Here is a 26034-nt window from a genome sequence, read left to right on the forward strand (position 1 = left end):
CCTACGTGCTCATCGACTCCTGCGTCTGCGTGAAAGCCGGCGTCTCCTCTATGATCTGCGCCCCAACATACACGTCCTGGCTGTCGTTCATCATAGGCTGACTACTTGGTACCAGAACCTGCGACTTCTCTGGGACCAACGTGGTCGCGTCGGACATCGGCACGTCCGCGTCTTGCGTTTCAAGCTGCGTCTCTTGAGTTTCCTCCTGCGTTTCCTGCGTTTGCGATTCGGGAGCATCTGAGGGTTCTGGTGCGGCGGCCTTCGGCTCTGGCGCTTTCTTCTTCCCCCGCTTCGCGTCGTTGCCTGGTCCGGGAGGCAGTCCAAAGAGCGTCGTTTGCTTCGGTCCAGAAGACTTCTTGTCTTTCCCGAGGGGCCCAAACGCGCCTGCGGTGCAAGGTCAGCTTTACGCAAGCAGGAAAAAATAGCGCAGGGAACATACGTTTAGGCTTCGCTGCTCCCGTCTCCGCCGCGTCGACCTTCTCAAAGAAGCTCTCGCTCTTCTGGATGGTCTTATTGCCGTCGGCACTCTTCTTGGCAAAAGGATTGCGGCTCGTATCCTGACCAGGTTTCCGCGCGAAGGGGTTCGTCTCTGAAGTGACTGTTAGCATTGGCTTGCAAGTGAGTAATGCACGAGAGCGTACTCTGCTTCGGCGGCGGCGCATACGAAGAGGGGACCTCAGTATCATCGTACTCATCTCGCTTGCGCTTCTCAGGCGATGGAGGCGAAGGCGTCGCGTACGACGGTGTCGGCGCCGGCATATTCGCAGCCGCATTGCTCGAGAACCTCGAGTGCTCTACCACCGGTACCGCCCTCTCCAGCCCTGGCCGCCTAATCGGCTCCGGCGGTACCGTGCTCGAGAACAGACCCCTCCCCGTACTCGCGCTCGCCATTGGCACCGGTAACCTCCTCGGCGCACTATCCGTCCGTATCCACCGTTGCCTTTTCTCCCTCTCTTCCTCGAGCCTTTCCTCTGCATCTGCCCTATCGTCCTTCAACAGATACACCTTTTCAGTGAACCCAGGCATCTTGTAAAAGTCGCCGATCTTGGCCGCCAGGTCGAAGGAGTGAGTGTTGGAGAGGAGCTTGGTGAGCTCGATGGCGCGGGGGATGTTGGCGTCCTTGCAGGCGGCTTGGATGAGTTTGATGAGCTCTTTGTCGATGGCGTGCTCGCGGGTGGAGACGTCGTCGGAAGTGAGCTCATCGCCGAGGGCGTCGCGGGAGGCTTCGAGGTGCATGAGCTCGCGCTCGAGGCTGAAGACGATGTCAGGACGCTGCCTGAGATGCGGCAAAGTTAGCTTACGCTTCGTTTCCTGGATCATCCCTACGGAAAGGCAGGCGAATGTCAATCTCCTGGATGAGAGGTCTTGGGAAGCCCGGGAATTGTTGCTTGCCCTACGCGGATGTCAGTACGTGAAGCGTCTAATCAACTACATAACGTGGGGCGAACCTTCAGGATCAAGCACATAAACGTGCTATCCGTGACGCCAACCGCCCAATACGACTCGTCCTTCCCTTTGCGCCTTTCCAAAGTGTTCGTGTCAAGCACTCTCGCCCAAGAGGCATGATGAGGTACCCGGTACTTCGATAGGATATGCAGGTAGCCAGCGCTATCGTATATGGCAGGAGCCTAGCAATATAAATGAGCGACACACGCAAATCCACTGAGCGCAACCAACTCACCCCCTCCGTCGTGATCCCCGCCCAAAGCAGCGTCACATGCCTCGCCAGCGGCAATGTCCCATGCTGCATCACACTAAAGTCATCGAACCTTATGAGCGAGTACCACAAATTTTGCGACCCGTCAATCGTCGTCGACCCCGGCCGGTGCACCACGAACACCCACTCCTCGCCCGCGGCCATCGTCACGAAGTCCGCGCCGAGGCCGACGATCCGTCGCTCGCGCCCCGAGCCGCTTAGGAATGTCAGGTCGCCCTCGTCCGTGGCCACGACCACGTCTCCGAGGCCCTCGAGGTCGCGATCGCTTCCGCTTTTCAAGTCCGTCGAACTGACACCCCCTGCCGCCACACCCAGAACCTTCGTCCCCTCGCTCAGCGTATACGTCCAGTCGAGCTTCTCGCCCTTGCTCCCGTAGGGTTTATACACCACACGCGCCGGGGTCGCGGAGGTCTCGCCCGTATCCTCATCGTACAGCCCATCCTCCGCATCGTACGCGAAGGCGACGCCGCGCTCGCCAATGTAGGCGTGCCTCAATGCATGCGTGGTGGTGAAGTTGTACGACGGCCGCGCGGTGCGGTCGAAGGATGACACCGTAACCGCGAGCCGCTCGTCGTCGACGACGGTCGCTTCGATGACGCCGAGGAGGCTGTGGGCGAGGTAGCGGGCTTGCTTGCCGGGGGTGGCGCCGGGCTGGAAGGGGGGTTGGGCTTCGGTGATGCTGACTTGGTGGGGGGTTAGTACTGTTGGATGACAGGGGTTATAAAGCGACGTTACTCACCAACTTCCCTCACATTCTTATCCAGCAAACCCTTCCTTTCTTCCCGATGCCGCTTCCTCTCATCCGCATACGCCATATCCGCATCGTCTAGGAAGTCGTCTAGGCCGTCGTTCATATTGTCCCGCCCCTCATCCATCCTATCCCGCCCGTTGTCCATCGGCGCATCGTCTTCGTCGTCCAACGGGATATCCGGCATCGCGTCGAACAGGTCATCCTTCAGGGCGTCTGCGCGAGAAGGCTGCACGGTGTCTGGCTGAGAGGAGGGTATGGGCTTCCACCAGCGGTACAGGCCGCCAACGGAGTCGGTCCAGGCGAGCATGTGCTGCGAAGGAGAGAATACTAGGCGGGTGATGAAGCCTTTGGAGACCTTCTCCTGTCGTGCGACGGGCTTGTTAGCCTTATTGAAACCAACTTCTGTCGACCAAATGGACACTCGGTCCTTCGCCGCTGCGGCTAGATACAGTCCATTCGGTGAGAGGCTGATAGCACTCAGCACGCTGCCGCTCTCCTCAGAGGCAAACACCCTGCTCTCCCAATTCATGGCGGTGTTGATGATTTTGACCTCTGGGAGCTAGTCAGTAAGTATTCAGGCGAGGCCGGGGTGGTGAGCGTACCATTCAACCCTGAGAGCACGTAAATATATGGGCTAGATGGATGCCAGATTGCAGAAGCGTCATGCTTGAACTGAGGGCTGTCGTCGTTCGGGATGGGGATGACAACGCGCTCGAGGGTGTGTCGGATGAACGGTGCTTGGTTCACTTCCCAGATGACGATCTTGCCGTCAGCGCCGGTGGTGGTCTGCAGACACACACTGTCAGTGATTGCTGAGCAAGCTGCAGGTCGAGTTCACGCACAACTAGAGTCCCAGACGGATCCCACGACACTCCTCGCACGCCTCGCGTATGACCGCCTTCCAATGTTTGCACCTCAGTGATATCCTCGAAGTCTATGATCTTGACGAAGGTCTCACTGTATTCACAAATGAACACAGGACAAACTTCTGATGAAGTGCTGCACTCACTCAGAAGCAATGGCGACCTTCGTTCCCGCGGGGTTGATGGACAGTGCCCTAACAGTGACCGCTTTGGGTTGGTAGATGATCTCGTAGTTGGACTGCGTGCTTGCAGACGCCTTCGTCATGAATCTCCGCACGTCAGAATCGACTGCAGCAGCGAGCCAGTACTTGTTCTGCACGCGGTATTAGTACTTTCGGTGCTGCTTCCGTACGCGATACGCACATTGGCAGCTATAGCGGAGATCTCGCCATCCATCCCTTCGTATACTGTCGGCTCCTCGTTCACGGAGGCGTTCATATCATATCGTCGCGCAAGACCATCCTCGCCTCCGACGAAGGCATTCCTGAGCGACACTTAGCATGCATAAGAAGACGACAACAACACCACGCACTGTCCATCCTCCGTAAAAGCAAGATAAGAGAGCAGCCCCGAGCCGACGTATTCCTCGACGAAGGAGTCTTTTGTGGGCGCCGGCATCGCGTTCGTCGTGGTTGATGTCAAGCGCGACGCGCTTGGTCACAGCGCGTCCGTGACAGCCGTGATCAGTGACGCGTGGGGCGTGAGAAATTCATCCTCCCTTCCTCCCCTCATCACATCCCCTCCCTTTCCTTGCCTTCCCCCAACACTCGGTCAACATGGCTGACAGCGCGAACCTCAAAATTACGATGCTCGGCGCTGGCCAGGAGGTCGGGCGCTCTTGTTGTGTTCTCCAGTATCGCGGACGAACAATAGTCTGCGACACTGGCATTCACCCTGCACATACTGGCATGGCCTCGTTACCCTTCATTGACGACTTGGACTGGAGTACAGTGGATGCTATACTCATTACCCAGTGAGCACTTTTAGGTATCTCATGACGAGACATGCTGACATGGCCAGTTTTCATCTTGACCATGCAGCGTCCTTGACGTACATAACCGAAAAGGTGGAGACACCATTCACTGCATTAAAGGACACTACCTAAACTTGCGCTAGACCAATTTCCGCGACGGCAAGGGGAAGATATACATGACGCATCCCACGAAGGCGCTACACAAATTCATGATGCAGGACTTTGTCCGGACAGGGTACGCCCCCAGTCGGACTTGACCTTCACGTACTCATTTCCTTCTAGATCTTCTTCTTCTGACGCCCTCTTCTCACCCTTGGACATCTCAATGTCCCTCGCCTCCATCATCCCCGTATCCGCTCATCAACTCATCACTCCATGTCCTGGAGTCTCCTTCACCCCCTACCACGCTGGCCACGTCCTGGGCGCCTGCATGTTCCTCATCGACATGGCCGGCCTCCGGATACTCTACACCGGTGACTACTCCCGCGAAGAAGACCGTCATCTTGTCAAGGCGGAGCTTCCGCCAATACGGCCCGACGTCCTCATCGTCGAAAGCACCTACGGCGTGCAAAGCCACGAACCACGAGACGAAAAGGAGCTGCGTTTTACTAATCTTGTTCATTCAATCATCCGGCGAGGAGGGCATGTACTGCTTCCTCAATTCGCTTTGGGACGTGCGCAAGAATTACTGCTCATCTTGGACGAATATTGGAAGAAGCACCCGGACCTGCACAATGTGCCCATTTACTACGCATCTGGCCTGGCGAGGAAATCTATGGCCGTCTACCAAACATACATCCACACCATGAACTCCAACATCCGCTCACGATTTGCGAAGCGCGATAACCCCTTCGTCTTCAAGTGCGTTTTGCCCTTCGTCGTTCTCTCTTACTCCATCCCTCTCAACAACGAGCACTAACCACTACCCCCAGATACATCTCCAACGTCCCCCAACCGCGCGGCTGGGAAAAGAAGATCGCTGAGGGCCCACCCTGCGTCGTACTTGCGACGCCCGGGTTCATGCAGACCGGCTCCTCTCGCGAGCTCTTCGAGCTGTGGGCGCCGGACTCGCGGAATGGCCTGATTGTCACAGGGTATTCGGTGGAGGGGACGCTAGCTAGGGTGAGTGAGGTGTGGCGCAGCTGCGATGTGGTAGTCATTGGTGGGCGGTGGCGGCAGCGGCAGCGACATACATGTACCTTTCAACTCGACTCCTGTACATATCACCACAAAATACATGTTGTTTTTCCCCATTCCTGCGATGTGTGATGAGATGGATATACGTCGCTGCCCCCCCCCGAGCTGCTGCTCCCTCCCCTTGTCCCCCCTTCCTGAGAATGCCTTGACTAACACCTCGCATAGGACATCATGACGGAGCCCGAGGAGTTCCAGTCGGTGAAGGGGCACATGATCCAGCGCAAGATCTCGGTGGACTACATCTCGTTCAGCGCGCATGTGGACTACACGCAGAACGCGGAGTTCATCGAGACGGTGAGGGCGCAGCATGTGGTGAGTGTCAGTCACAGGTAGCGTAAGTTAGGGTGTTGAGCATTGACAGGTCTTGGTACACGGCGAGCAGACGGCGATGGGCCGGTTGCGGGCGGCGATGTCGTCGAGGTATAAGGAAAGGGACGAGGATGTGAAGATCCATACGCCACGGAACTTGGAAACCCTAGAGCTATCTTTCCGCGGGGAGCGGGTAGCGAAGGTTCGTCTCCCTTTCCCTTACCCATCCCAACTCTACCTTTCACCCCTATCCCGACACTAACCCACCCACCCAGGCCATCGGCACCCTCGCCGACAAGCCCCCGCAATCCAGCGACGTCCTCTCCGGTTTACTAGTCGCCAAGGACTACTCCTACACCCTCCTCGACCCGCGCGACCTGAAGGACTTCGCGGGCCTGTCGACGTGCGTGGTGACGCAGCGGCAGCGCGTTGCATTGGACGTGCAGTACGAGCTGGTGAGGTGGCACTTGGAGGGGATGTACGGGAAATTGGAGGAGGGGCTGGATAAGGATGGGGTGAGGACGATAAGGGTGAGTGAGGCGGTGTTTTGTTTTTGGGGGAGGGGGGCAGAGGGCGGTGTGCTGATACAGGAGATGTAGGTCATGGGCGTGCTGGACGTCAAGGACGTGGGCAATGGGATGTGGTTGTTGGAGTGGGAGTCGGGCGCGAGCCATGATATGATTGCGGACTCGACGTTCGCGCTGTTGACGTCCATCGACAAGAGCCCCGCGAGTGCTAAGCGTGCGTCACGACAGTTTCCTTTGGCACCTGCCGCTCAGGTACTCAACAATCTTATAGTAACCCACAAACCCTGCGCGCACAAGCACCCACACGCAGACCCCGAGGAATGGGGCGAAGGCGAGCGCATGTCGCGCGTGCAGAAACTCGCGAGCTTCCTCGAGGTGCACTTCGGCGACGTCGAGTGGCACGACACGGATGGGTCGGAGGAGGTGACGGAGCTCGGGCAGGAGGCGAATGAGCCGCATTTTATCGTGCGGTTGGATGAGGCGGTGGCGCAGATCAATTTATTATCGTTGGTGAGTATCGACTACTACTGGTACGAAGTCCTGCGCATGGCTAACCTATCGCACCCCCAGACCATCTTCAGCACGAACGACACGCTCAAAAAGCGCGTCGAGAGCGTGCTCGACATGGCCGTCACCACTGTCACCTCCCTCGCCGAGTCCTTCACCTCCGCCGAGCCGCTCACCGTGGACTCCGAATCCGACCCTACCCTCACCGAAAAAGAGAAGGGCGAAAAGCGCGGCAATGACGGCGTGATCGTGCCGAATAGCGCGATCATGGCGCCGCCGTCGGAGGAGGAGGAGATCGCGGCGGCGAAGGCGGCTATGGCGAAGAGGAAGGAGGAAGAGGCGGCGGAGGCGGCGGCGAAGGAGAAGGAGGGAAGCGATGCGGGGTCGGATGGTGGGGATGGGATGCTGGAGGTGCATGATTGATAGGGAGGCATTTCTTGAGATATAGAGTATATGTGTATCGTATAGCAGCATCTACGAGGCGTAACATGACCTGATGGCGGGCAATTCCAATTCGGGCAATCAGAACAAAGCCTTCCTAAAGCGGACAGGCCGTAGAACGTGGTGCATCCCCGCATCATCTCGACGTTGAAATTTGACGAGTTCCTGCTTTGTTCTTGCCCTCATCCTTCACGACACATCCATCACCCATCCCCTCCCGTCTCCGACGATCACGACATGTCAGCAGACAAGAAGAAGACCAAGTCCAGCCTGTCCAACCCTAGGGTGAAGGCTGCATCGAAGAGCGCCGCCAAACACGCCAAGCAGCACACCCACCGCGATCAGAGGTCGAAGCACAAGAACGAAGAGCTCAGGTCTCAGTTGGACAAGTTGATGGCTGAGGGGAGGGAGGGAATGCTAGCGAGCACGGTAAGTAGCGGATTGTCTGTCGATCATCTTGAGGTGGTTAACTCGATGGTGTAGACGCCGTCGAACAACCTGCCCGCAGCGCCAGCAAGGCCTGTCAAACAAGTGACAGAGGCAGAAGCAATGCGCAATTTGACCACGCTTTCGTTATGACGGTCCTCCTCGCTCTGTCGCTTCCATCTGAGGTCGCAGCGTAATGCTCCCTCATTCCCTTGTGCGACCGGCGCGACTTCCGTTGCTAAGCAGCCAGCCTTTTGGATGTCATGGTGCGCATTCTAGTACAATTACCCCTTACCGTCCCTGACCTCGATCAAGTAGGGCTTTGCAGCCTGGGCTAATGTAACTTCATATCACTCGTTCAAGCCACAGACCTTGGATTCAAGCCGAATTTGCTGGCCGCCGTCATCGATATCCTCCATAGAAGTACAATGTCCCGGGTATCATCCCTTCGTCTACCGCTTCCCAACAATTTGCAACGTCTACGCCTTCCCACTGCTCTTCTCCCCGCTCTTGTCCTTATGATGCGTCGGACTGTGCCGGTGAATCGCTTGCTCGACCTTCTCCTCTGCATGCTTGACCTTCCCCGGCACCGACTCCTCGTCGTGCGTGTGCCGCAGGACTTCGACGTCGACCTGGAAGATGGGTAGCGTCAGTCGAGCAGTCCGATGCATAGATTCATAGGTCAACATACATCTTCACCGGGTCCTCCCCTTCGCTCGATGACCGTATGCGGCCCCTCCTGCCACTCGCTCAACACCTCGTCGCCGTCGGGCGGGAATTCACCACCGGGCGGGCCACGCTCAGCAGCGGCATGGCCGGTGCGCTTGTCTGTCGAGCCGAAGATGCTCATGATGGGTGTGTGACGTTAGGCGTGTGGTCGTTTGAAGGTCGATGTTCGTGGGTATTCGAGGGATGCTGGACGCTCGACACGTCTTATATGTCCGCGGTGTGTAGGTGCTGCGAAAGAGTAGACGTCAAGCAGCGCTGCGCGCTACTTATACACGTTCATTAGCTGCAAGAATAGCCCCCTCGTGCATTAGACATGGCGGAGGGCTCCAAGGGAACGAGCAGAATGACTTCAGGAGCGCAAGGAACGCTTGAAGTCGCCTACGTCACCGTCAGCTGAGGAGGCGCGGACGCGAGGAATTTAGTGTGCGCAGTGAGTGGGGCGCCGGCGATGTGAGACTGGGAAGATGTGAATCACGGATCCAAAAGGTGCTATCACAAAGTCATAGATCTCATATGCAATCACAACAATAGACACCCACCAATGGGCTCTGAAGAAGCGCGTCGCTTTGCTAGGAAGTTGCGAGGTATGCAGGTGGCGGCGCCAGAGCTTCGCATTGAGAGGCGAGGAACATATGATTGGGAAGATATTTGTGCTACACTTCTATGTAGACCGAACATTTACCAATGCCCGATGATTTCCTGCGGCGTGTAAGGCTCCTCGAGATACTTCATCTCCTCCTCCGACAGCTTTATATCAACCGCGCCTATATGTCGCCATCAGCCCATGCCCTACCCCAGTACTACTTTCCCACTCACCAAGCAAATCTTCCAGATTCTTCAGCGACGTCGTGCCCACGATGGGCGCCGTCACGCCTGGGCGGGCCATGATCCAGGCAAGCGACAGCTGCGCCATGCTGCAGCCTTTCTTCTGCGCGAGCTCCTCGACGCGGCCGACGATGGACTCCATGCTCTCCTTCGCCTTGCTGTACATGTTGATGAAGCCGTCAGCTTCGCCGCGCTTCGTCTGCTCGGCGAGCGGGCGGGTGAGGCGGCCGCGGGCGAGGGGGGACCAGGGGATCGAGCCGACGCCGTATTGCTGGTCAAGTGGGTTAGAAATCTGGTTACCTAGAAGCAAAGAGAGGGGCAGGGGAAGAGACGCACAGCAAGGCTGGGGAACATCTCGCGCTCCTCCTCGCGGTAGAGGAGGCTGTAGTGGTTCTGCATCGAGATGAACGGCGTGAGCTTGTTCTGAATAGCGTAGGCTGTGATGAGGGATTAGCAATAATACATGTTGCAAACCGTTTGAACGCACATTGCATGGCATGGACTGAGAGATATTGGTCAGCTTCGTTTTCAGGAAAAGGTGGGAGAAATGTACATTGGTATGCGTAGCAGGACGACATCCCGATGTAGCGGACCCATCCGGCCTTGACGACGTCGTGCAGAGCCTCCATCTATATACAATGGTTAAAGACGACGATACAGCTATCTCACGAGTTTCCTCACCGTCTCCTCAATGGGCGTGTCATTGTCAAAGCGATGGCCTGAGCGAGTGGGTCAGAGTTGTTTGATAGCATGAAGCGAGATCCGCGTACACTGCAGAACGTCAATGTAGTCGAGTTGGAGGCGCTCCAAGCTGTGCTTGACGGAGTCGAAGATATGCTGCGCATTTGTTAGTATTTTGTGACGATGGCAACGCAGAATAACGCACCTTGCGGCTCAATCCGTGTTGATTGACATAACCCTGCACGTCTGGGTCGACATCAACGGTGAAGGGCCCGCTGACCTCGCGCTTGACTTCGTAGAGCACCTGGGACCCGTGCGTCAAGAGTTGCATCCCTCACGACCATTGCTGTAGAGCGTACCTTGGTCATCACCACAATCTCATCCCGGGGAAGATTGTGCTGCTTGATGGCCTTTCCGAGAATGGTTTCGGAGAGGCCGTTGCTGTAGACCTGCGGCAGACGCGTCAGTATTCACAAGAAGCGCAGAACGTATGAGGGCGTACGTTGGCAGTGTCGAAGGTATTGATTCCGGCGTCATACGCCGCCTTGATGTGCTTGATGCCCTCCTCTTCACCGAGGACCCAACCCTGCCACTCTGTACGGCGGCGCAGGCATTACCGTGGTAGAAAAGGAGGATAGTGTCAATGATGGTCAGCGTTGTATTCGGACCGAGTACAAGAGCAGGGCGTACCAGGAGAGCCATACGACATGCATCCCAGGATAATCTTGGAGACCTTCAGCCCGGAGTTTCCGAGGCGGACTATGGGGTGAGGGGTCAGGACGAGGGTGGACGTATGAACCAGCAAGCGAGTGCATACCATAGGGAACCTTCTCTGGGTAGGACATGATTGGGAACTTGAACACGAGAGAAGGAGGATAAGACTGTCGAAAGTCGTCTCTGTCTCCGTGCTTTTATACCATGATACTCAATGTTGTTCTGGTGACGCTTTGCTCTGGGTACTAGAGAATTATACGGCTACCAGCCGTATGTGCGTATCTCCAGAGTCGACGCAAAATGCGTAAGCCGCAGCGTCGTACGCTGGTCGGCAGAGGCCGCTCTAACAAACCATAGCGCGAAGTGAGAGGACGCCTCTGCAGAAGCACGAATATTGCCCGGTTCAGTCGGGTCTTTACTCTAAGCGCCCACAACGGGATTGCTCGATTAGGCGTTACCGCCCACCGCGCAGGTTTTCTTGTTGACGCGCGTCTCTCGGCCGTGGAGATAAACACTAATCACTGCAAGGCTCGTTCAGTTTTGTGCTGCGCTTGACGCGCTGGTAAGAACGCTTCAGTTGGGCGCTGAGTCCATAGATAGGTCTCTCCACTTCTTCATCAACTCTCGAGAAACCGGCCTGTAAAGCCCCGGTCTTGCGAGCCGCCTGCCTAAAGGCTCAGATGAACGTTTCGGTGAAGTGACGAACCGTGACACCGTCACAGGAAATGTGTGTCACTGCCTCTTTAGGCGCCTTGACTGCAAGGTCCTGGCCTGCTCTAGTGAACACTAAAATGTGATAGTACACTCGCGCAGCGAGCAAAGGTGACCCTACAGCTACAAAGGATGCTATACGATATGATATAGAGTACGACTACGGAAGAGCTGGCTCTTCATGAACGACGCGTTCCCGGCGCGCAATACGGATGGAAAACGACTTGGACTCCTGATGGACTCCGTCCTATGCGCCTAGGCACCTGAAGGCTGAAGCCTGACGGATGACGGCTTACACGCCTTCACTGCCTGTGCCCCGACCGCCTATGCTTCGCCACGCGCTTCGCGTTGCGTCTCTCAGCGCGACGGCGCACTCGGTTGGCGCAGCGGGCGTTGCCTGTCTCGGCGGAGAGGATGGCTTTGGAGGTGGCGGAGGGCGACGTGGAGCTGGGTGTGGACGCGCCAGACGAAGGGACCGAGGAAGCGGGGGCCGAGGAAGCGGCGGTGGAGGAAGCGGCGTCAGACGAGGAGGCCGCGGTGGAGAACGATGTCGGCGATGACGCTGCCTCGGACGACTGCGAGGCTCCATTGCCGTTGCCGCAGAAGGTAATCAGGAGGTTGACCTTGAGAAAGAAATTTTAGTTACAGAATTTCGCGAAAAGATGAATACTAAAGCGACTCACATCATCCTCCTGGCACTGCACCTGCGCCTGGTAGTCGGTGGAGATGAAGAACGCGTTGACACCGCAGCTGTCCGAGTCGCCTGTATACAGATCGTCAGTCCGAAGAGTATTATCCTCGACGATGATATCGAATACATACACGTCTTCCCATCCCCGTCGCAGCCGCCGTAGTACGAGAAGGTGGTCGGGACATTGAAAGCGAGCCTGTCCAGGGAAGATATCAAGTACTGAACGGAGAGGAAAGGGGGGGGGGGTAGTTACGGAGGAATTAAGGACAGGTCCACGCTCGAGCCCGAGCCCGCGCTGCTGGGGTTGACAAGGGTGATTTCAGTCGTCATGCAGCCCTCGCCGTTGTACTTGCAGTCGCCTACAAAGATAGTTTAGTTCAGTTCAATCCGCTAGCTCAGCCAGCTCAGAGGTGGTGTACCGGTCTGTAGATATCTGCGGCACTCCAGGTCAGCACAGTCGCGTACGGTATAAACAGAAGTCGACGAAAACTCACGCGATCGCGGCAGCGAATTGACCGTTCGACGTGTACTCGTTGGCGTCGTTGAGGCTGAGGGTGTTGCCGCCTTGGATTAGGGTGGGCTGAGGGGGGGAGGGGGAGTCAGAGAATGCACAGATGGTCGAAGGTAGCGTGGTCGGAAGCTAGTTGGGAGGGGGATAGAGACTGCTTACCGTCCCATACCCGCACTGATTGTCGAACTTAATGGTGTGCGACTCTGCTGTGACCAAGGTGGAACGCAGGAGCAGGACCGCGAGGGAGAATGCAGCCGTGTGGGTGAGCATTGTTGAAGTTGTGGGTGGGTGGGGCCGTAAGTAGGGGACGGTTGGAGGCGGACAGTCTCAAGCAAGTAGGACGTAAAGACAGCAATGTCGAAGGATGGGCAAGGTGCAGGGATGGAAGAGGTGCAGCCAGCACGCTGCAGTCTGCAAGGTCAAGAACAAGAAGGACCGCGCAGCAGGTCCAGGTCCGCCGTCAAGATGCCGTGTCCGTTCAATCGAACATTCAATTTCGAGGGTGCTCACGATAAACATAGCACGTGTGAAATGTTGAAGTTTGCGCGGAAGAAAGGATGTGACACGTTTGTGACGCAATGGGCAAGCGGGGACCTACAAGTCTCAGTGGCGTGAACAGTGGGGAGGAGAGAGGGACGAGGTCGAACACAACGATGGGTGAGATCATCCAGGTATGTTTGTAGAATGGCTCATATAAAGACATGGATCGCAATATTTCATCTCCAAGTAAGTAGCTATTGAATAGCATGTGTGGGCCTCGAGGAAAAGCTGTTAATACAGACCTTTTGCACGAGTACGCCAACGAACAGCCCGGTAGCGTTCAAGCGCCGTCCCACTCACTTACTAGCTCGTTACTGCGATGTCAAGTTGCGGCGCCGACGTTCTCGCTATAGAATTGCCGTGAAATAAACAAGGACTTTTCCCAGCATGTAGGTCCGGGCAAAGATGATCGAGTGCAGCAGTGAAGGTCAAGGCAAGATGCTGAACGTAGTCTGTGTCAAGTCGCGCGCTCAATTGTCTGGTAGTGGCACCAGCATAGCGCATGACCGCGAGCGAGGGCCCCGGGACCAAAGCAAGACCCGGAACGAAAGCGGAAGCATCAAGACGCGATCGGCAAAGCGGCGGAGGGGAGGGTATTGTCGAGGTAGGCAGTATGCCTGGGATCTACCAGGACCCTGGACGATCTCGGAGGTGAGACGAGCGAGATATCGAGCCAACCAGCGCCGCCTCATTCCGATCGTGAGTAGATCGTAGTCAGGGATGCGAAGTCGCCACCAGTCTAGCTGAAAGAGGAACAATAGGCGAGCCGGAAGGACATGGCGTCGGAGACGGACGCCTGGGCTGGCAGGAACAGTCAGGAAGCTCACGAGGAGCAGGAGACAATGGAGGGTCGAGGCAGGCCACGTGTTGATTTGTGTTTGTGCGATGTTGATATCGGGGGTGTCCGCTTTGGGAAGAGCCTCGTGCCATCACGTCGAGTTCGCCCTTCTTTCTCTCCTTCCCCGCGACATCCTTATATTCCCACCGTGTAATTTGCGCCACATATCCTCCATTGCTCATACCACCACCTACTCCCCCATTTATAAACCCAGCGAACGCTACGAACCGACCAGAAATCCCCCTGTCCTCTGAACTCCCGCAATATGTCTGCTGTGGACGAGTCCGGCGAAGCCTGGAAGCCGTTCCTCATGCGGTCTAGCACTCCAGGTGCGTCCACCACACTCTTGCACTATACTCCCATACTGACACTGCTTGTAGGCCCCAACGAGAAAGGTGAACACCACGTCCGACGTGTGCAACACGACACTAACCTATCGTCAGTCTTGAACTGGGTCGAAACGATGAGCCGCGAAGGCGTCGACACCACCCCTCCCGCATCCCTCTTTGGACACGACGGTCCACGCAGCCGTACTCCCTCGCAGCGTGCCCCCTCCAATGCTGGCCCATTTTCACCCGCCAAGAGTCACCGCAGCGAGCTGCGTAACGTCCCCGTGCGCAATGACTTCACGCACACCCTAATCTTGGGCTGACCTCAGCGCAGGAGAATGGAGACGAGATTGACTCCAACGCCCAGGAGCGGTCGGACGCCGGGCAGACGGAGACTCCGGCGGTGCGTAGTCCATACTTCCTCACACACTTGTGCTAATTCGTTCTCCCCTTAGCACGAGCCAGGCCCCCAGGATCCCCCTGGGCCACGCGCAAAGTACGAATCGCAAGAGACTGCACCCTCCTTCGGCAACAAGGGTCCCATGCCGGCTGAAGACATCTCCTTCACGAACCCCTACGCTCCCACATGGCAGGTTCGTTCATCTACTTCCCCGCCACATTGCATAGTCACCAACGCCTACTCCCAGCCCAACTGGGGTGCCCAGTCCAATACTGCCACCCCCCGTAATGGTGCGGCGAACGGGCTGCCGACTTCTCCCTCCAATGGGGCAGCGGGCGTTGCGCTTCCCGCATCGACCGTTGGCCCATCCAGAGTGGCGTCTCCGCAGGATACGATCAACATCGCGGTCGAAAGTCCATCACAGTCTACCAAGTCTCGGACGCGGTCACATGCACCGACGGCTTCCCAGCACGCGCCTTCCGAAAGGGCTCGAAGCCCCCCAACTGTGCGCATCTTCTCCTTCCTATTGTTCCTTTTCTAATATTGCATCAGTCGCCACGACCTGCATCACGCACAGGGACAGCGCAGCCACCCCCGGAGGAACCATGGTCTCCCAAGTCTCAAGCGAGGTCGCGTGTGACTGCTGCGAAGAGCCCGACCGGCTCCCAATACCCACCACTCCCTTCAACAAGGAATGGCGGCGACGACTGGGACGCACCCATGTCCCCCAAATCGCAAGCTTACTCCAAGGCGCCCTCCGTCTCCCCCTCGGATTCCCTCTCCCAATTCAAGCCCCGCAAAGACAAGTCCGTTAACGGCAACAGTGCGTCACACTCTTCGGTCGCGCAACGCGAACACGAGGCCGCTCACACGTTTCCCTCTTTCTCTCATGTTAGGTCGCGCCCCGCCGCCTGCGTCGGTTATGTCTGGGGGGAACCACCAGAACCGGCCCTTTTCGCCCTACCGGCACGCGCCGACGAACGAGGACCTGCTGCACGCGGCGACGCGTGGCCGCGGGCTCGTGATACCGGAGGAGAGCGAGAAGGCGCTGTCGACGATCGAGGAGAAGCGCTCGAAGGCGCCAAGCGCGGCCCCCTCTGCCGCATCCCGCCACACGAAGCAGCCGTCCGTGGTCTCGCACGCGCGAAGTAAGCAGCCGACGGTCGTCACGCAGCATTCGCAATCCCCGAGCAAGGCGCCGAGTAAGGCCAAGAGCCCGCTCAGCCCCACGCGCGAGGCGGACGACCTGAACGCGGACGAGGCACGGATGGTGGAGGACGTGCTTGCGAATAACCACCATGGGGAGACGCCGCGGACGTCGTACTATGCGGCGTCGGTGCTAGAGCCGGATGTGGTGAACTCGCATTTCCACGATAACGATCTTTGCGTGCTGTTGCACCAGGAGAGCGATCCGAATGTGCATGAGGTGGTGAAACGGGCGTTGAGAAAGGCGATCAGGCAGAGGGTCAAGAAGCTGGGGATGAAGATCGACAATGAGGTGCGTGTCCTGCTGCGGAAGACCTTACTGGCCACTGACAACTTTGACAGTCGATCAAGGAGTATAAGCGTGCCCATGCCCATGATGGCGACGAGAACGGCGACTTCAACAATGAGGTGCGTGATATGTGATCGAACGGTAGGCGCCGGCAATTGATCACGCAAGTAGGAACCGCCCAAATGGGCCGCCGACATCAAGCGCGAGCTCGTGCTCATGCAGCAGCGCATCGAGAGCCTCGGACCCAAGATCGAGAACCTCCGCCCCGCTTCCCCTGGGTCCTACCAAGCGGACTCGCGCTACGACCATGCCTATGAGGGCGACGAGACGCGCACGCCCATGACACAGACGGTGAACATCCACACGCAGCCCGGCACGCTCGCCGACTCCATGTACCAGCCGCCCGAGAGCGAGCTCGTCGTCGACGAGGAGCCCGTGGACAACTTTGACGAGGCGGACCGCGAGTTTAACCACACCCCGACGCCGCGCCAGCCGTATCCGGGCTCGGCGAACCATGAGTATGGCTCAGAGGGCCAGCGGGACGACTCGCCGGGGCAGATGTTCCTCGAGGAGGAGCTGTATAAGCTGAGGCAGAAACCGTCGTCGGAGGTGCATTCGCCGTTGTCGCATGCAAGCTGGGATGTGAAGCCTGCCGGCGAGCCGGATGATGATGACCACAATGCGCCTGCGCCGTCTGGTCTTCCTACCATCCCCGACTCGAACGCGGACGCGTACTCTGACCAGCGGGCAGCCTCGCCGCCCCTGCCACCAGTACCGCAAAACCAGCTCGCCTCCCCAGGTCCGCAATCCCCGCAGGCATGGAACCCCGCAGACGTCAGCGCCGAAGCCCAGCAGCTGCCCCCCTGGCAGCGCATCCACCAGCGCCTGCTCAACTGGGCGATCATCTGGCCGTCCAGCGAGCTCGACGCCGCGCTCAACAGCACTACGCGCGGGCACCAGGTCGACGAGGTCGCGCTCAGCATCTGGGCGACGCAGACGTACAAGCGCTACGTGCGCGCGCGGCTGATGGACTCCCCGCCGGGCGTCGTCGATCGCTTGTTCGTGCCGCCGAATATGGCGGACGCGATCAGCAACGCGGTGTTCAATGGCCGGCATGGGGATGCGTGTGGGATGCTGAGGGATCTTTGGCATCCGTTTGGGCTGGAGGGCATGCCGCGGTTGCTGGTCGTGCTCGCGAAGCACCGCTCGGATCCGAACCACTGGGTGGTTCACAGGTATGTCTTATCATCATCCACAACTCTCCAGTCCCCCTCTAACCAGTCCGTAGATTCTCCCTCCCCGACGGCGCGCTCACCACCTACGACACCTACCCGGAGCGCACCCTCCCCGATGGCCGGCCCCTCGGGTGGTGGTTCGCCATCCGCATCGCCTGGCCGAACGCGATCTACCCCTCCCCGGATCACCTCATGCAGAAGATGGTCCGCCTGCACCGGCCGATGCAGCTCCCCATCGACAACTCGGTCGCGGCGGCGGGCATCTGGCGCAACGTGCTCATGGGCTCGCGCGCGGAGCGCAGCTTGGATCTGGAGCGCCTGCGCGATCTGATCAATACGGAGGTGAAGAATTTGAGGCAGAGGAAGCAGGTGGGCAAGCTGTCGATTGCGTCGCCGAGGCCGGCGTGGCAGGATATGAGCTAAAGGGCGCGATCGGTCGCTGGGTGGAGCACTGCCGCCAGAGGAGACGAAGTAACGAACGAACGATTTAGAACGAACTGAGACGCTTACTTACCTACTTACGACCCCCGCCGCATGACTGCTAATGGCTTGCACGCCGCTTTGTGCTACCTTTATTGACTTCTGAAGTTTCTTTCCATCTACTTCCGAAGTTCCTTTCCCTTTTTCTGAAAATCCTTTCCTTCCTCTTTGGTGCCGTCGGACTCGGAGTCGCTGGTTGATGAACGTCTGTCTGTAGTAGCTGCTGGTTCTTTGCTTCTCTGCCCTTGTTGTAAATCATAGGAGTAGACTGACGTGTGTAACTTGATCTTCGCCTTTTGCTTTGAGTCTCGGGAATCCGTACAAAAAACGTGCGCTTTGCCTACTCCCGAAGAGTATCCTCGACGAGCAGGAATACTGCGCGATGCCCCTCCACCTCGTTCTCGTACACGTTTCCTGAAACCTCCTCCATGAGCCGTCCCCACTTATCTTCAGGCATGACCGCCGTCACGCTGACTTCCCAATATTCCGGCAGCCACCCCGCCGCCTCCCAGTCAAGGATGCCCGACACATGCCCATCCTCGCCCACCATGACATTGTGCCGCTTCAGATCTCCGTGCGAGAACACGATCGCATGCTCGGGCAGCGCGAAGAAGCGGTGCGCCATGACCGCCGTGCCCGCGTCATGCTCGTTCCCAACGCGGAAGCAGCGGCGCAGCGCCTTCTGGAACGCGCGCTCGTCGTCGAAGGCGGGCATCTCGCCGTTGGGGATCATAGGCCCGCGGATGGGACCGCCTGCCACGCCGCACACGCGCCGGCCGAAGGGGCTGCCGTAGGCGCGCATGCGGCTGAGTATACGCTGCAGGTCGGTCTTGATGAGCGTCCAGTCAATGTGGCCGTCGTCGACCTGGTCGAGAACGCGTCCGGGGAGTTTCGTCATGAGGATGGAGCGGCTGGTCCCGTACTCGCCATATGAGATGCACCGTGGGGCGGGGACGCCCATAGCGCGAGCGACATTCATAGCGAGACCTTCCTCTTCGCGCAAGTGTTCGTGCGATTTGAGGATGACACCGAAGGGCAGAGGATAGATGGTACGTTCTCGGGGTAGGTTCAGAAGTCGAGAGTAAAGCCCCGAAAGAGGTTTAAGCAGTAGTTCGTGCAAGTAACCACAGACTGTCCTCGTCAACGCAGATGATGGAGCGCCAATGAATGGACATGAAAGTAGCGAGGGTGGCGAAACAATCGACGAGGACATGTATGAAGAAATCAGTCGCTCTTCACGACCTCTCTCGACTTGAGGTGGACGTTAGAGGCAACCTTTGCGCACTGTTTGCTTCTATTTGTCCAGTCCAGACTTCCACCGCGAAGTAAGTACGGTATTCCAAAGATCTATCTGAAGTCATTGTGAGAGGTGCTTCCAGGGACTATGTTGGCATGTAGGTAGTGAAGAGGACAGTCGATACTAGTGCAGGGAATTTCCATGTAGCGGCAGTAAGCCTCAACAATATTGATAAAAAAAAGCGCTCAAAGCCCTGGACAGAGCTATGTGTTTCATGAGTAGCGGATAAAGCACCAGTCCGTGATGACAACCATAGCGCGCGTGTGCTCAGCAGGCTACTCCAAAATTTCTACGCGCATTTCATGAAATCGTCTATTTCATCGCCGCATATGCACTCCGCGAACTCTGGAAACACCGCTAGAAAAGGTCAAGATGATGTAGTCATCCATCGTCGTGGTCTCAGGACCACGAAGGTGACGTTTCGGTACAAAACAGACAAGTTGACATCAACATTCATGTAGCCACTTTTACACAGCGAAGTTATACAAGGTCAAGAGATTGCTGAGTACCATGGAAGGGAAAGTCCACGGCGCAATGTCATAAATCGTCAAAGCTCGGGCCATCATTGGGTGGTCAGCCTTCCAGGGTGAACGTCAGTAAGCCTCGAAAACACTGTTAGGACACGGCGCACTTAGGACGATTCAGGGCCTCGGGCATTAGACAGCGCCCTCCCCAATGCCGTGGTCAGAGCACCACATCTGGATGGCCAAGTAAGCCCGCTCGATTTCTACAATGCCACCCGGGATGGGGCTCCAGTATTTTTCCACGCATTCCTCGATCTTTGCTCGTTCGAAGTCACAGACGCAAAACTCATAAACGGGAAAGATCGGCTCGCAGACGCTGTTGACACAGATGTCGACGGGGCCCGCTATAGGTCAAGGTAAGCCACGTAAGAATTCTCGAGCATGGACAGCACCGAGAAAATAGATGACAACTCACGATCGACCTGGGCCCTCGCCACACTGGACATTGTGGCAATTGCGAGGGCAATGGCGCTGAGACGCATATTTGCTTTGAGGTGAGTGAGGTTGTGTCGATATGCGGTAGAGTGTTGGGAGAACCATGCCAAACGCCTCTCCTTTATATACACACGAAAGGTGACTTAATGCGTGCCCAAGAGAATACAGGTAGCGTACGGGAGGAGCTCTGTTAGGGTAAGATGGCGTTCATTAACGCGCAAGCCGTAAACTTACCTTCATGGTCTGGGTTGATTTCCGCACAGGAAGACGGAAGATGAGTCAATGACCGCGGCAGAAGAGCAGGCAAAAATAACGAGCGAATTCACGTACACGCTGGGCTGTCATATGCCCGCCTTCGTCGCTTCATCTGGGAGTACACGCTAAAAAGAACGTTCTGTAAGGCATGACTACGTTTGCATTACATTGTCAAGCGCCGACCTATCGCAGTCGATATGAGTGGTATCCGTCGTGGCGGCAGCGGGGTTTATGTATCCTGCAGTTAGGATGATTACGCCTAGGTGCTTGAGTGGGAGTCCAGTAGACTGCGATGCAGCGCTCCCATCATCGGCAGATAGGACGATGGGGATGTCGCGACGTTCTTCTTCCCAACGAACGGCTTCACAGAGCCCTTGTCGTATCCAGCTACGTAGTCTTTGAGGTACCGCGCCACCACAGCCGGGCTGAGCGCGGTCAGCTTGACTAATCGCTCGGTCAGGGCGGAATTATGCAGGCTCCTTGAAACCTCTGCGAGCACAGGGGAGTCGCCCTCCGGTCGCGTCAGGGAATAGCAGCAATGATATACGGCGCCGGCGAAAGTCTGCGTCTTTGACTTCAGAGGCCTATCGAACGAGGCGACGTAGCGGTACGCCTTTGCCACATATTCTGCACGAGATGCCGTCGAGAGGTCGAGTCCGACGCGGGGTGTACGGCATAGGTCTCGATGTCCCGTACATGTCGTATCGTCGCGTGGCCTCAGGAAGAGGCCAACTGGGGTGAATGCCGACGTATCTCTCGCCCACTTGTTCTCGACGAGGTCGATGAGATCCGACGCGCCGCTGAGGGATACGATCTTGTCGACGAGCAGAGACGGTCCGGATATGATTTCCGCGGAGCCCTCTCTCTGTACTGAGCGTAGTAGTATTCCGCCGTACGCGTCCGCATCGCCGAAGGTCAAGTCGAGCCCTTTGCGTGTTCCTCCACGATATTTGGTCATTCCCTTGCCAGGGGCTCGATGGAAGTACCTGTACTACGTTCAGATTCGGTATCTGGATCAAGATTTGCTGGCTTACCATCGACCCAGCTCTCCTTGCTCAGCCGTGCGATGCACGAACGGATCCTCGTGACATCCTGGCTTGTGCAAGTAGAACTCGAACTCTAGCAGTCTGAAGCACGTATCTGCCGCATCGCCACAGACCACAAGATCGTAATCATAGAGCAGCGCGTCTGCTATCTCGTCAAAGCGCGAAGAAATAGTACGTCCCGTGAGGAGCTGGGAGCAGTCTAGCAGTGCTTCGAGGTCGCGGGTTGACGTCTTTTGCTTCTTGGAGCTCGACGAGGGCCCAGCATCAGAAGATGCTGACCTTTTTCTCGGATCGAAGTACCTGCTCTCCATATGCGAGCGACTAACGGGGGCAGCCGACGCCGTAGGATGATGGTAAACACTAAGAGATTTACGTGACTGTCCGGCAGTGACGCATCGTGACGCCGCTCATAAATCCCCGGGCCGGTGCACCCGGAAATCGAACTTCAACTCTTCCTTCGCACTCATCATGCTGAGGTACCTCTGGGCGACCCTATACTCCCTGATTTCCTGGGAGACACTCCGGGACGCCAGCCCGAGCCCCTCAGATTGCCTCAGCGCGCCCTCACTCCCCGCCCTCGCAGCCTGCTACGCCAACTACACCGTCCCTGCGGCGCACTACGACGCCGCGTCCTACGCGACCGCGCAGCCCAAGGACTACGAGGTATTAGCCTTCCGCGCCGCCATACATCGCATGCTGGACATCTCAAATGGCGCCGCGGACTGCTTTGGGACGGAGCTGCCGGTCGCGCTGCAGTCGATTTACAGCGTGCACTCGTTCGTGGACCAGGAGAATGGGGAGGCGTATTGCGTGTTGGCGGAGAAGCACATCTTGAATGGATCATATGCGTATGGGTGGGGCTTCATGGCCGTTCCGGATAAGAAAATCACGCCTGGGCGTTACTCGGCTCTTCAACACCCTCGCATCGACGTCCACCTCTCTGCGCCGCACCCGTGGTTCGATGGGCCTGTGGACACTCAAGCAGCTTCCCTGTTTACCCAGGCGCGTGCTCGGAGTCTATTCATTTCTGGTCGACACCGGCGCGCGTTCGAGGCGCCCTCGGACTGCGAAGCAGAATCGCCATCGGGGACGATATACTACGCTACGGACCCTGCACACAGCACGGTGAGTGAGATGCTTGGGATACCCAGGGCCGTGCAAGACATCTTTGGAGGGATGGGCATCCGATTTGCAGCTCTCGAATAGGGTGGCAATCGGCGCGTGCCACAAATGGTGCTGATTCTGTGGAATCCCTTAGACTTCCATCCCACTAGCTTGATGACTCTCGCTGCTCCCATGACTCTGCCCACTGCTGCATTACCCAACTACGCGCTTTCTATCCCCTCGCGGCTTACCTCTTCTTCAGAGCGAACCCTTCCACCTCGCTCAGGTGGCCATCAAGGACTGGCAGGATGCGCACGGCGGCGGCGGCTGCCCGACCGCGTCATGCGCGTACATCCAGTTCCACGGCAAGGCCGAGACGTCATGCCCACAGGACGTGGCATTCATCTCCAGCGGTCTCGGTAGGAATTTCTTGATCCTATCATCACCGCCTTACTGACTGCTGCCTTCTCCTCTTTTCCACCTTGCCCTTCCACACCCCTCGCATCCACCTTCCCTCACCCCACCTCCCTCACCCACCCCTCCATAGGCCACGACCCCGCCTCCCTCGCCTGGTACCTCAAGACCGACCTCCCCGCCCGCCGCCTCCAAGCCGCCCTCACCGACGCCTTCCCCGCGTGGAAAATCTCCCTCCCCACGGATTCGCCCTGCATCCTCACCGCCTCCAAGACAGTGTTCGGGAAGTACGTCAACGGCGTGCCGCTGGGCGAGCTGTGCGGCACGGTTGCGACGCCGGAGAAAGCGACGGGGGCTTTTGTGCATGTTGAGCAGGCGATTGAGGCGAGGGGGGAGGGGGCGTATGAGGGGTGGGTGAGGGCGTTGAGAAAGGCGTTCTTGGGTGGGATTGATCCGAGGGAGAGGGAGTAGGACATGGTGGAGGGATAGAAAGGGTTGAGGAAGGCCTTGGCATTTACTGACCGACGACTGTACTTCTCATCCGCATTTCTTGGTACACTTTGCAATTCATCTTCTTGGATACTACTCGCGATGTACATACATGCGTATGGACAACGCAGAAGCAGGACAACAGCAGCTCTATGGGATAGATACAGTCTAAGGCGAAGCGTCTGTGCCCGAGTCCGTAGTGATAGCGCTGGCGATGTCCACACCTATCCCCACCACCGATGCATCAGCACCACTCTCCGCCAACAACACCTGAACGACGCACCGCACTCAGCCACATAACGCCTCAGAACCCGCCAAGGCACTCCTCACTCGGTGTCAAATCAAAGCTCGCATTACCCAACTTGTCCTTCAGGCGTGCGAGTTTCCTGCGATTTGGCATTGTGCAGCGGAGCGTCGGCGAGTACGATACCACGGTCTCCGCATCGTCGTCCTCGTCCTCTTCCTCCTCCGCGCCCAAGCGGTTGATATCGATGCGAAGGGCAGGGCGAGATGAAGATGTGCCCATCCGACTCCTCCTGGGGCGCATCGGGCGGGCGGGGATGACCTGCGGTGCCGTCGCCTCGGCCGCCGCGGATTTGGTGGGATGCGGGAGGAAGGCGAGCGCGGCGGCGAGGTCAAGGCTGGGGAGCTCGCGCGCAGCAATCGCGTTCTGAAATTCGGGCGGGCTGGTCAAGCCGTCGCTTTCCTCAGACTCGGATGTTGTCATGTCCGGAATGAGCTGGGGGAGGGACGACGAGGAGCAGCCGAGGGCGCGCGGGTGCACGTCGCCCACGGAGCGGCGCTTTGAGGCGGGTGTGGGCGTGGGCGGCGCGTCGTCGTCAGTGATCGTGCGACCGCCGCGCTCAGGCAGGGCGCATGTATTAGCGGCGACGACGATCGGGGTGCGGTCGTACTCGGAGGGTGGGTGGGCAGAGTATGTGCGCGAGAGCGAGGGCGTGGGCGGGAAGTGGACACCGCGCGCGGCCTCGCAGGGCGTCGACGCCGGGTCTTTCAAGATCGGGCGGGGACTAGAAGGCATCTTGCAAAATTATGGAGGGTATAGGGGTGTAGGAGGGTGTCGGGTATGTGTTCAAAGGCTAGGGACCGTCCCCGCGCGCGAGGAGCGGCGGACACGACGAGAGCGCGTTTGGATTATGGGAGGCTGAGCGTAGGAGGAGGGCAAGGGGAGTGGTTACAAGCGGAACTCGGGCATGGTGACGGTATAAGGCAAAATGCAATGGGTCACGCCTCTTCCCATCGGCCGCGCCACATGCCCAAATTAGGACGTAGCCCCTTATGATGTCACACCGGCACCGGCTCGGCCACCCGGCCCGAGCTTGTTCTCCCGCCGGCATCTCCTCGAGCCCCTTGTCCTGAACAATGAACACGCAGTCAGCGGCATCTGGCAGCGACCAGTCGGCCGAGCCCGACCTCCCTCGGGCTGGAATATCTGCCTCGTTTTCCAGCGAATTTGTAGACCTGCGTGAAGCCTTTCACGGATGCATCGATCTCCGCCCGCTGGCCATACTCCCTCCACTTCGTCTGACAGGAGATACGGTCGCGCACAGGTTGTTACGCGCCCAGGGCAAGACTTGCTTCGACATCACTGAACCAACAGCGCCTTAGTAGACGCCAAGGCGTGCCAGCGCATCGTGGGTGCTTCGAGAGCGCACCTCAAAGTCATATCTGGCAGCGACAGCAATCTCTTCGGCTGCTGGCGATCGTCCTCAATCTTTACTCGACCCAGCATCATGAAAAAATCCCTCCCGAGCTCCATCGTATCGGTAGCGGTCCTCAGTCAATAGGATCTTGTGAAGAACGTATAAACTCTGCGTGATTCAGACGCGGGTCAGCCGCGTGCAATTGCGCGGGTCAAGCGTAAGGATGAGGTGGCAGCGCAGGTACGTGGAAGACAAGACTTTCCATACTGATCTTCTAGCAACGCCGCGTCCGTCTCAAAAGACGCATAACCGCGGTCACATGCACGTCTGTGGGTGCGTCAGACCTCTCAGACCGTCCTCTACAGCAGCCGTATTGACGATATCTCGCGAAGATCATGAGCGACAGACAGTCTACTGAGTCTACGCTTCGCTGGTAGTGTCAGATCTGTCTGTTCGAGGAGGCTGTCGATGTCGCGGGCTCCAATGACGAAGGCCCCGGGTGTCGCCGCTGGAACGATGAAGACAGTCCAGGACGGCCACTTAGCTTCATGTCAGGGATCGTCAGTGGCTTATTTCGCATGTCAGGAGAATCTCTACTAACGATGATGTTAGGTCATGATGATATAGCCATGCGAATATTCTGTGCAGCTTCCATGTGCCTGCAATGAATGGAGGCTCTTCTACTGCTGTCGACCTGCATGGATGTCACGGGCCGCCGCGGATGCCCATGACCTCTCCGCCTCGTACGCCTTCAACATGTCCGCAAGGTCGGCTATACGCTGCATGCTCAACTCGGCAAGTCAACGGCATTATCCCGGAAAAGCACGTTGCTCGTCCATTATACTTTGCCGCCCATCGTGCCTTCTTCTCGCGTCTTGACCCATGAACGGCTCACCGCGCGCGGCGGCATAGAATACAC

The 26034-nt window shown here is 57.7% G+C and overlaps 11 protein-coding genes across 11 annotated transcripts; 4 read left to right on the forward strand and 7 right to left on the reverse strand.

Moving 5' to 3' along the window:
* Position 1: 1 nt before the first annotated feature.
* Positions 2–3949, reverse strand: SCHCODRAFT_02670605 (uncharacterized protein; the record flags this gene model as incomplete). The annotated part of the gene is made up of 12 exons (XM_003029805.2): positions 2–384; positions 440–589; positions 642–1252; positions 1302–1393; positions 1449–1628; positions 1682–2400; positions 2457–3020; positions 3071–3254; positions 3311–3425; positions 3478–3644; positions 3695–3815; positions 3864–3949. 12 exons carry the CDS (start codon positions 3947–3949, stop codon positions 2–4), a joined length of 3372 nt encoding a protein of 1123 aa, XP_003029851.2.
* A 92-nt stretch (positions 3950–4041) lies between these two features.
* SCHCODRAFT_02691379 (Metallo-hydrolase/oxidoreductase) lies at positions 4042–7363 on the forward strand. Its single transcript, XM_050346836.1, has 11 exons — positions 4042–4304; positions 4352–4397; positions 4448–4539; positions 4587–5165; positions 5237–5426; positions 5667–5813; positions 5863–6012; positions 6086–6340; positions 6410–6551; positions 6609–6847; positions 6908–7363. The coding sequence occupies exons 1-11, from the start codon at positions 4108–4110 to the stop codon at positions 7265–7267; spliced, it is 2397 nt and encodes a 798-aa protein (XP_050198915.1). The 5' UTR covers positions 4042–4107; the 3' UTR covers positions 7268–7363.
* Positions 7364–7522: 159 nt separating this feature from the next.
* SCHCODRAFT_01203632 (uncharacterized protein) lies at positions 7523–7864 on the forward strand (the record flags this gene model as incomplete). The annotated part of the gene is made up of 2 exons (XM_050341235.1): positions 7523–7714; positions 7769–7864. 2 exons carry the CDS (start codon positions 7523–7525, stop codon positions 7862–7864), a joined length of 288 nt encoding a protein of 95 aa, XP_050198916.1.
* A 68-nt stretch (positions 7865–7932) lies between these two features.
* On the reverse strand, positions 7933–8887 carry SCHCODRAFT_02635162 (uncharacterized protein). Its single transcript, XM_003029806.2, has 3 exons — positions 8403–8887; positions 8031–8343; positions 7933–7978 (listed from the first exon to the last, which is right to left on the reverse strand). The coding sequence occupies exons 1-2, from the start codon at positions 8559–8561 to the stop codon at positions 8191–8193; spliced, it is 312 nt and encodes a 103-aa protein (XP_003029852.1). The 5' UTR covers positions 8562–8887; the 3' UTR covers positions 7933–7978; positions 8031–8190.
* A 231-nt stretch (positions 8888–9118) lies between these two features.
* SCHCODRAFT_02509741 (Aldo/keto reductase) lies at positions 9119–10791 on the reverse strand (the record flags this gene model as incomplete). Its single annotated transcript, XM_003029807.1, has 12 exons — positions 9119–9204; positions 9257–9536; positions 9602–9702; positions 9753–9767; positions 9819–9894; positions 9947–9984; positions 10036–10102; positions 10152–10250; positions 10306–10395; positions 10449–10540; positions 10637–10705; positions 10764–10791. The coding sequence occupies 12 exons, from the start codon at positions 10789–10791 to the stop codon at positions 9119–9121; spliced, it is 1041 nt and encodes a 346-aa protein (XP_003029853.1).
* A 601-nt stretch (positions 10792–11392) lies between these two features.
* Positions 11393–13169, reverse strand: SCHCODRAFT_02635165 (uncharacterized protein). Its single transcript, XM_003029808.2, has 7 exons — positions 12733–13169; positions 12557–12642; positions 12482–12495; positions 12316–12421; positions 12194–12258; positions 12055–12134; positions 11393–11994 (listed from the first exon to the last, which is right to left on the reverse strand). Exons 1-7 carry the CDS (start codon positions 12841–12843, stop codon positions 11674–11676), a joined length of 783 nt encoding a protein of 260 aa, XP_003029854.1. The 5' UTR covers positions 12844–13169; the 3' UTR covers positions 11393–11673.
* Positions 13170–14216: 1047 nt separating this feature from the next.
* On the forward strand, positions 14217–17833 carry SCHCODRAFT_02510693 (uncharacterized protein; the record flags this gene model as incomplete). The annotated part of the gene is made up of 11 exons (XM_050343241.1): positions 14217–14280; positions 14332–14346; positions 14395–14564; positions 14615–14683; positions 14736–14873; positions 14928–15185; positions 15233–15503; positions 15577–16178; positions 16229–16294; positions 16347–17410; positions 17464–17833. 11 exons carry the CDS (start codon positions 14217–14219, stop codon positions 17831–17833), a joined length of 3087 nt encoding a protein of 1028 aa, XP_050198917.1.
* Positions 17834–18230: 397 nt separating this feature from the next.
* SCHCODRAFT_02691385 (uncharacterized protein) lies at positions 18231–19153 on the reverse strand (the record flags this gene model as incomplete). Its single annotated transcript, XM_003029809.2, has 1 exon — positions 18231–19153. The coding sequence occupies exon 1, from the start codon at positions 19101–19103 to the stop codon at positions 18231–18233; it is 873 nt and encodes a 290-aa protein (XP_003029855.1). The 5' UTR covers positions 19104–19153.
* A 468-nt stretch (positions 19154–19621) lies between these two features.
* On the reverse strand, positions 19622–20253 carry SCHCODRAFT_02372730 (uncharacterized protein). Its single transcript, XM_003029810.3, has 3 exons — positions 20127–20253; positions 19819–20055; positions 19622–19765 (listed from the first exon to the last, which is right to left on the reverse strand). Exons 1-2 carry the CDS (start codon positions 20191–20193, stop codon positions 19844–19846), a joined length of 279 nt encoding a protein of 92 aa, XP_003029856.1. The 5' UTR covers positions 20194–20253; the 3' UTR covers positions 19622–19765; positions 19819–19843.
* Positions 20254–20660: 407 nt separating this feature from the next.
* SCHCODRAFT_02510704 (uncharacterized protein) lies at positions 20661–21758 on the reverse strand (the record flags this gene model as incomplete). Its single annotated transcript, XM_050343242.1, has 2 exons — positions 20661–21387; positions 21436–21758. 2 exons carry the CDS (start codon positions 21756–21758, stop codon positions 20661–20663), a joined length of 1050 nt encoding a protein of 349 aa, XP_050198918.1.
* A 157-nt stretch (positions 21759–21915) lies between these two features.
* On the forward strand, positions 21916–25080 carry SCHCODRAFT_02511044 (uncharacterized protein; the record flags this gene model as incomplete). Its single annotated transcript, XM_003029406.1, has 6 exons — positions 21916–22572; positions 22838–22970; positions 23099–23375; positions 23828–24088; positions 24194–24536; positions 24847–25080. 6 exons carry the CDS (start codon positions 21916–21918, stop codon positions 25078–25080), a joined length of 1905 nt encoding a protein of 634 aa, XP_003029452.1.
* Between the last annotated feature and the right edge of the window lie 954 nt (positions 25081–26034).

Source organism: Schizophyllum commune, assembly GCF_000143185.2.
Source record: "Schizophyllum commune H4-8 unplaced genomic scaffold SCHCOscaffold_9, whole genome shotgun sequence".
NCBI classification, from domain to species: domain Eukaryota; kingdom Fungi; phylum Basidiomycota; class Agaricomycetes; order Agaricales; family Schizophyllaceae; genus Schizophyllum; species Schizophyllum commune.

Excerpts from the sequence above, each read along its gene's own strand:
- SCHCODRAFT_02635165 (XM_003029808.2), bottom strand. The coding sequence starts at position 12,843 with ATGCTCACCCACACGGCTGCATTCTCCCTCGCGGTCCTGCTCCTGCGT. Across the intron at positions 12,643-12,732 it reads ATCAGTGCGGGTATGGGACG|CCCACCCTAATCCAAGGCGG; the intron begins GTAAGCAGTCTC and ends TCCCCCCCTCAG. Across the intron at positions 12,135-12,193 it reads CGACGGGGATGGGAAGACGT|GCGACTCGGACAGCTGCGGT; the intron begins GTATGTATTCGA and ends ATCTGTATACAG.
- SCHCODRAFT_02372730 (XM_003029810.3), bottom strand. The coding sequence starts at position 20,193 with ATGCGTCTCAGCGCCATTGCCCTCGCAATTGCCACAATGTCCAGTGTG. Across the intron at positions 20,056-20,126 it reads GGCGAGGGCCCAGGTCGATC|CGGGCCCCGTCGACATCTGT; the intron begins GTGAGTTGTCAT and ends CTTGACCTATAG.
- SCHCODRAFT_02691379 (XM_050346836.1), top strand. The coding sequence starts at position 4,108 with ATGGCTGACAGCGCGAACCTCAAAATTACGATGCTCGGCGCTGGCCAG. Across the intron at positions 4,398-4,447 it reads TGACGTACATAACCGAAAAG|ACCAATTTCCGCGACGGCAA; the intron begins GTGGAGACACCA and ends AACTTGCGCTAG. Across the intron at positions 6,848-6,907 it reads AGATCAATTTATTATCGTTG|ACCATCTTCAGCACGAACGA; the intron begins GTGAGTATCGAC and ends TCGCACCCCCAG.
- SCHCODRAFT_02635162 (XM_003029806.2), bottom strand. The coding sequence starts at position 8,561 with ATGAGCATCTTCGGCTCGACAGACAAGCGCACCGGCCATGCCGCTGCT. Across the intron at positions 8,344-8,402 it reads GGGGAGGACCCGGTGAAGAT|GTCGACGTCGAAGTCCTGCG; the intron begins GTATGTTGACCT and ends CCCATCTTCCAG.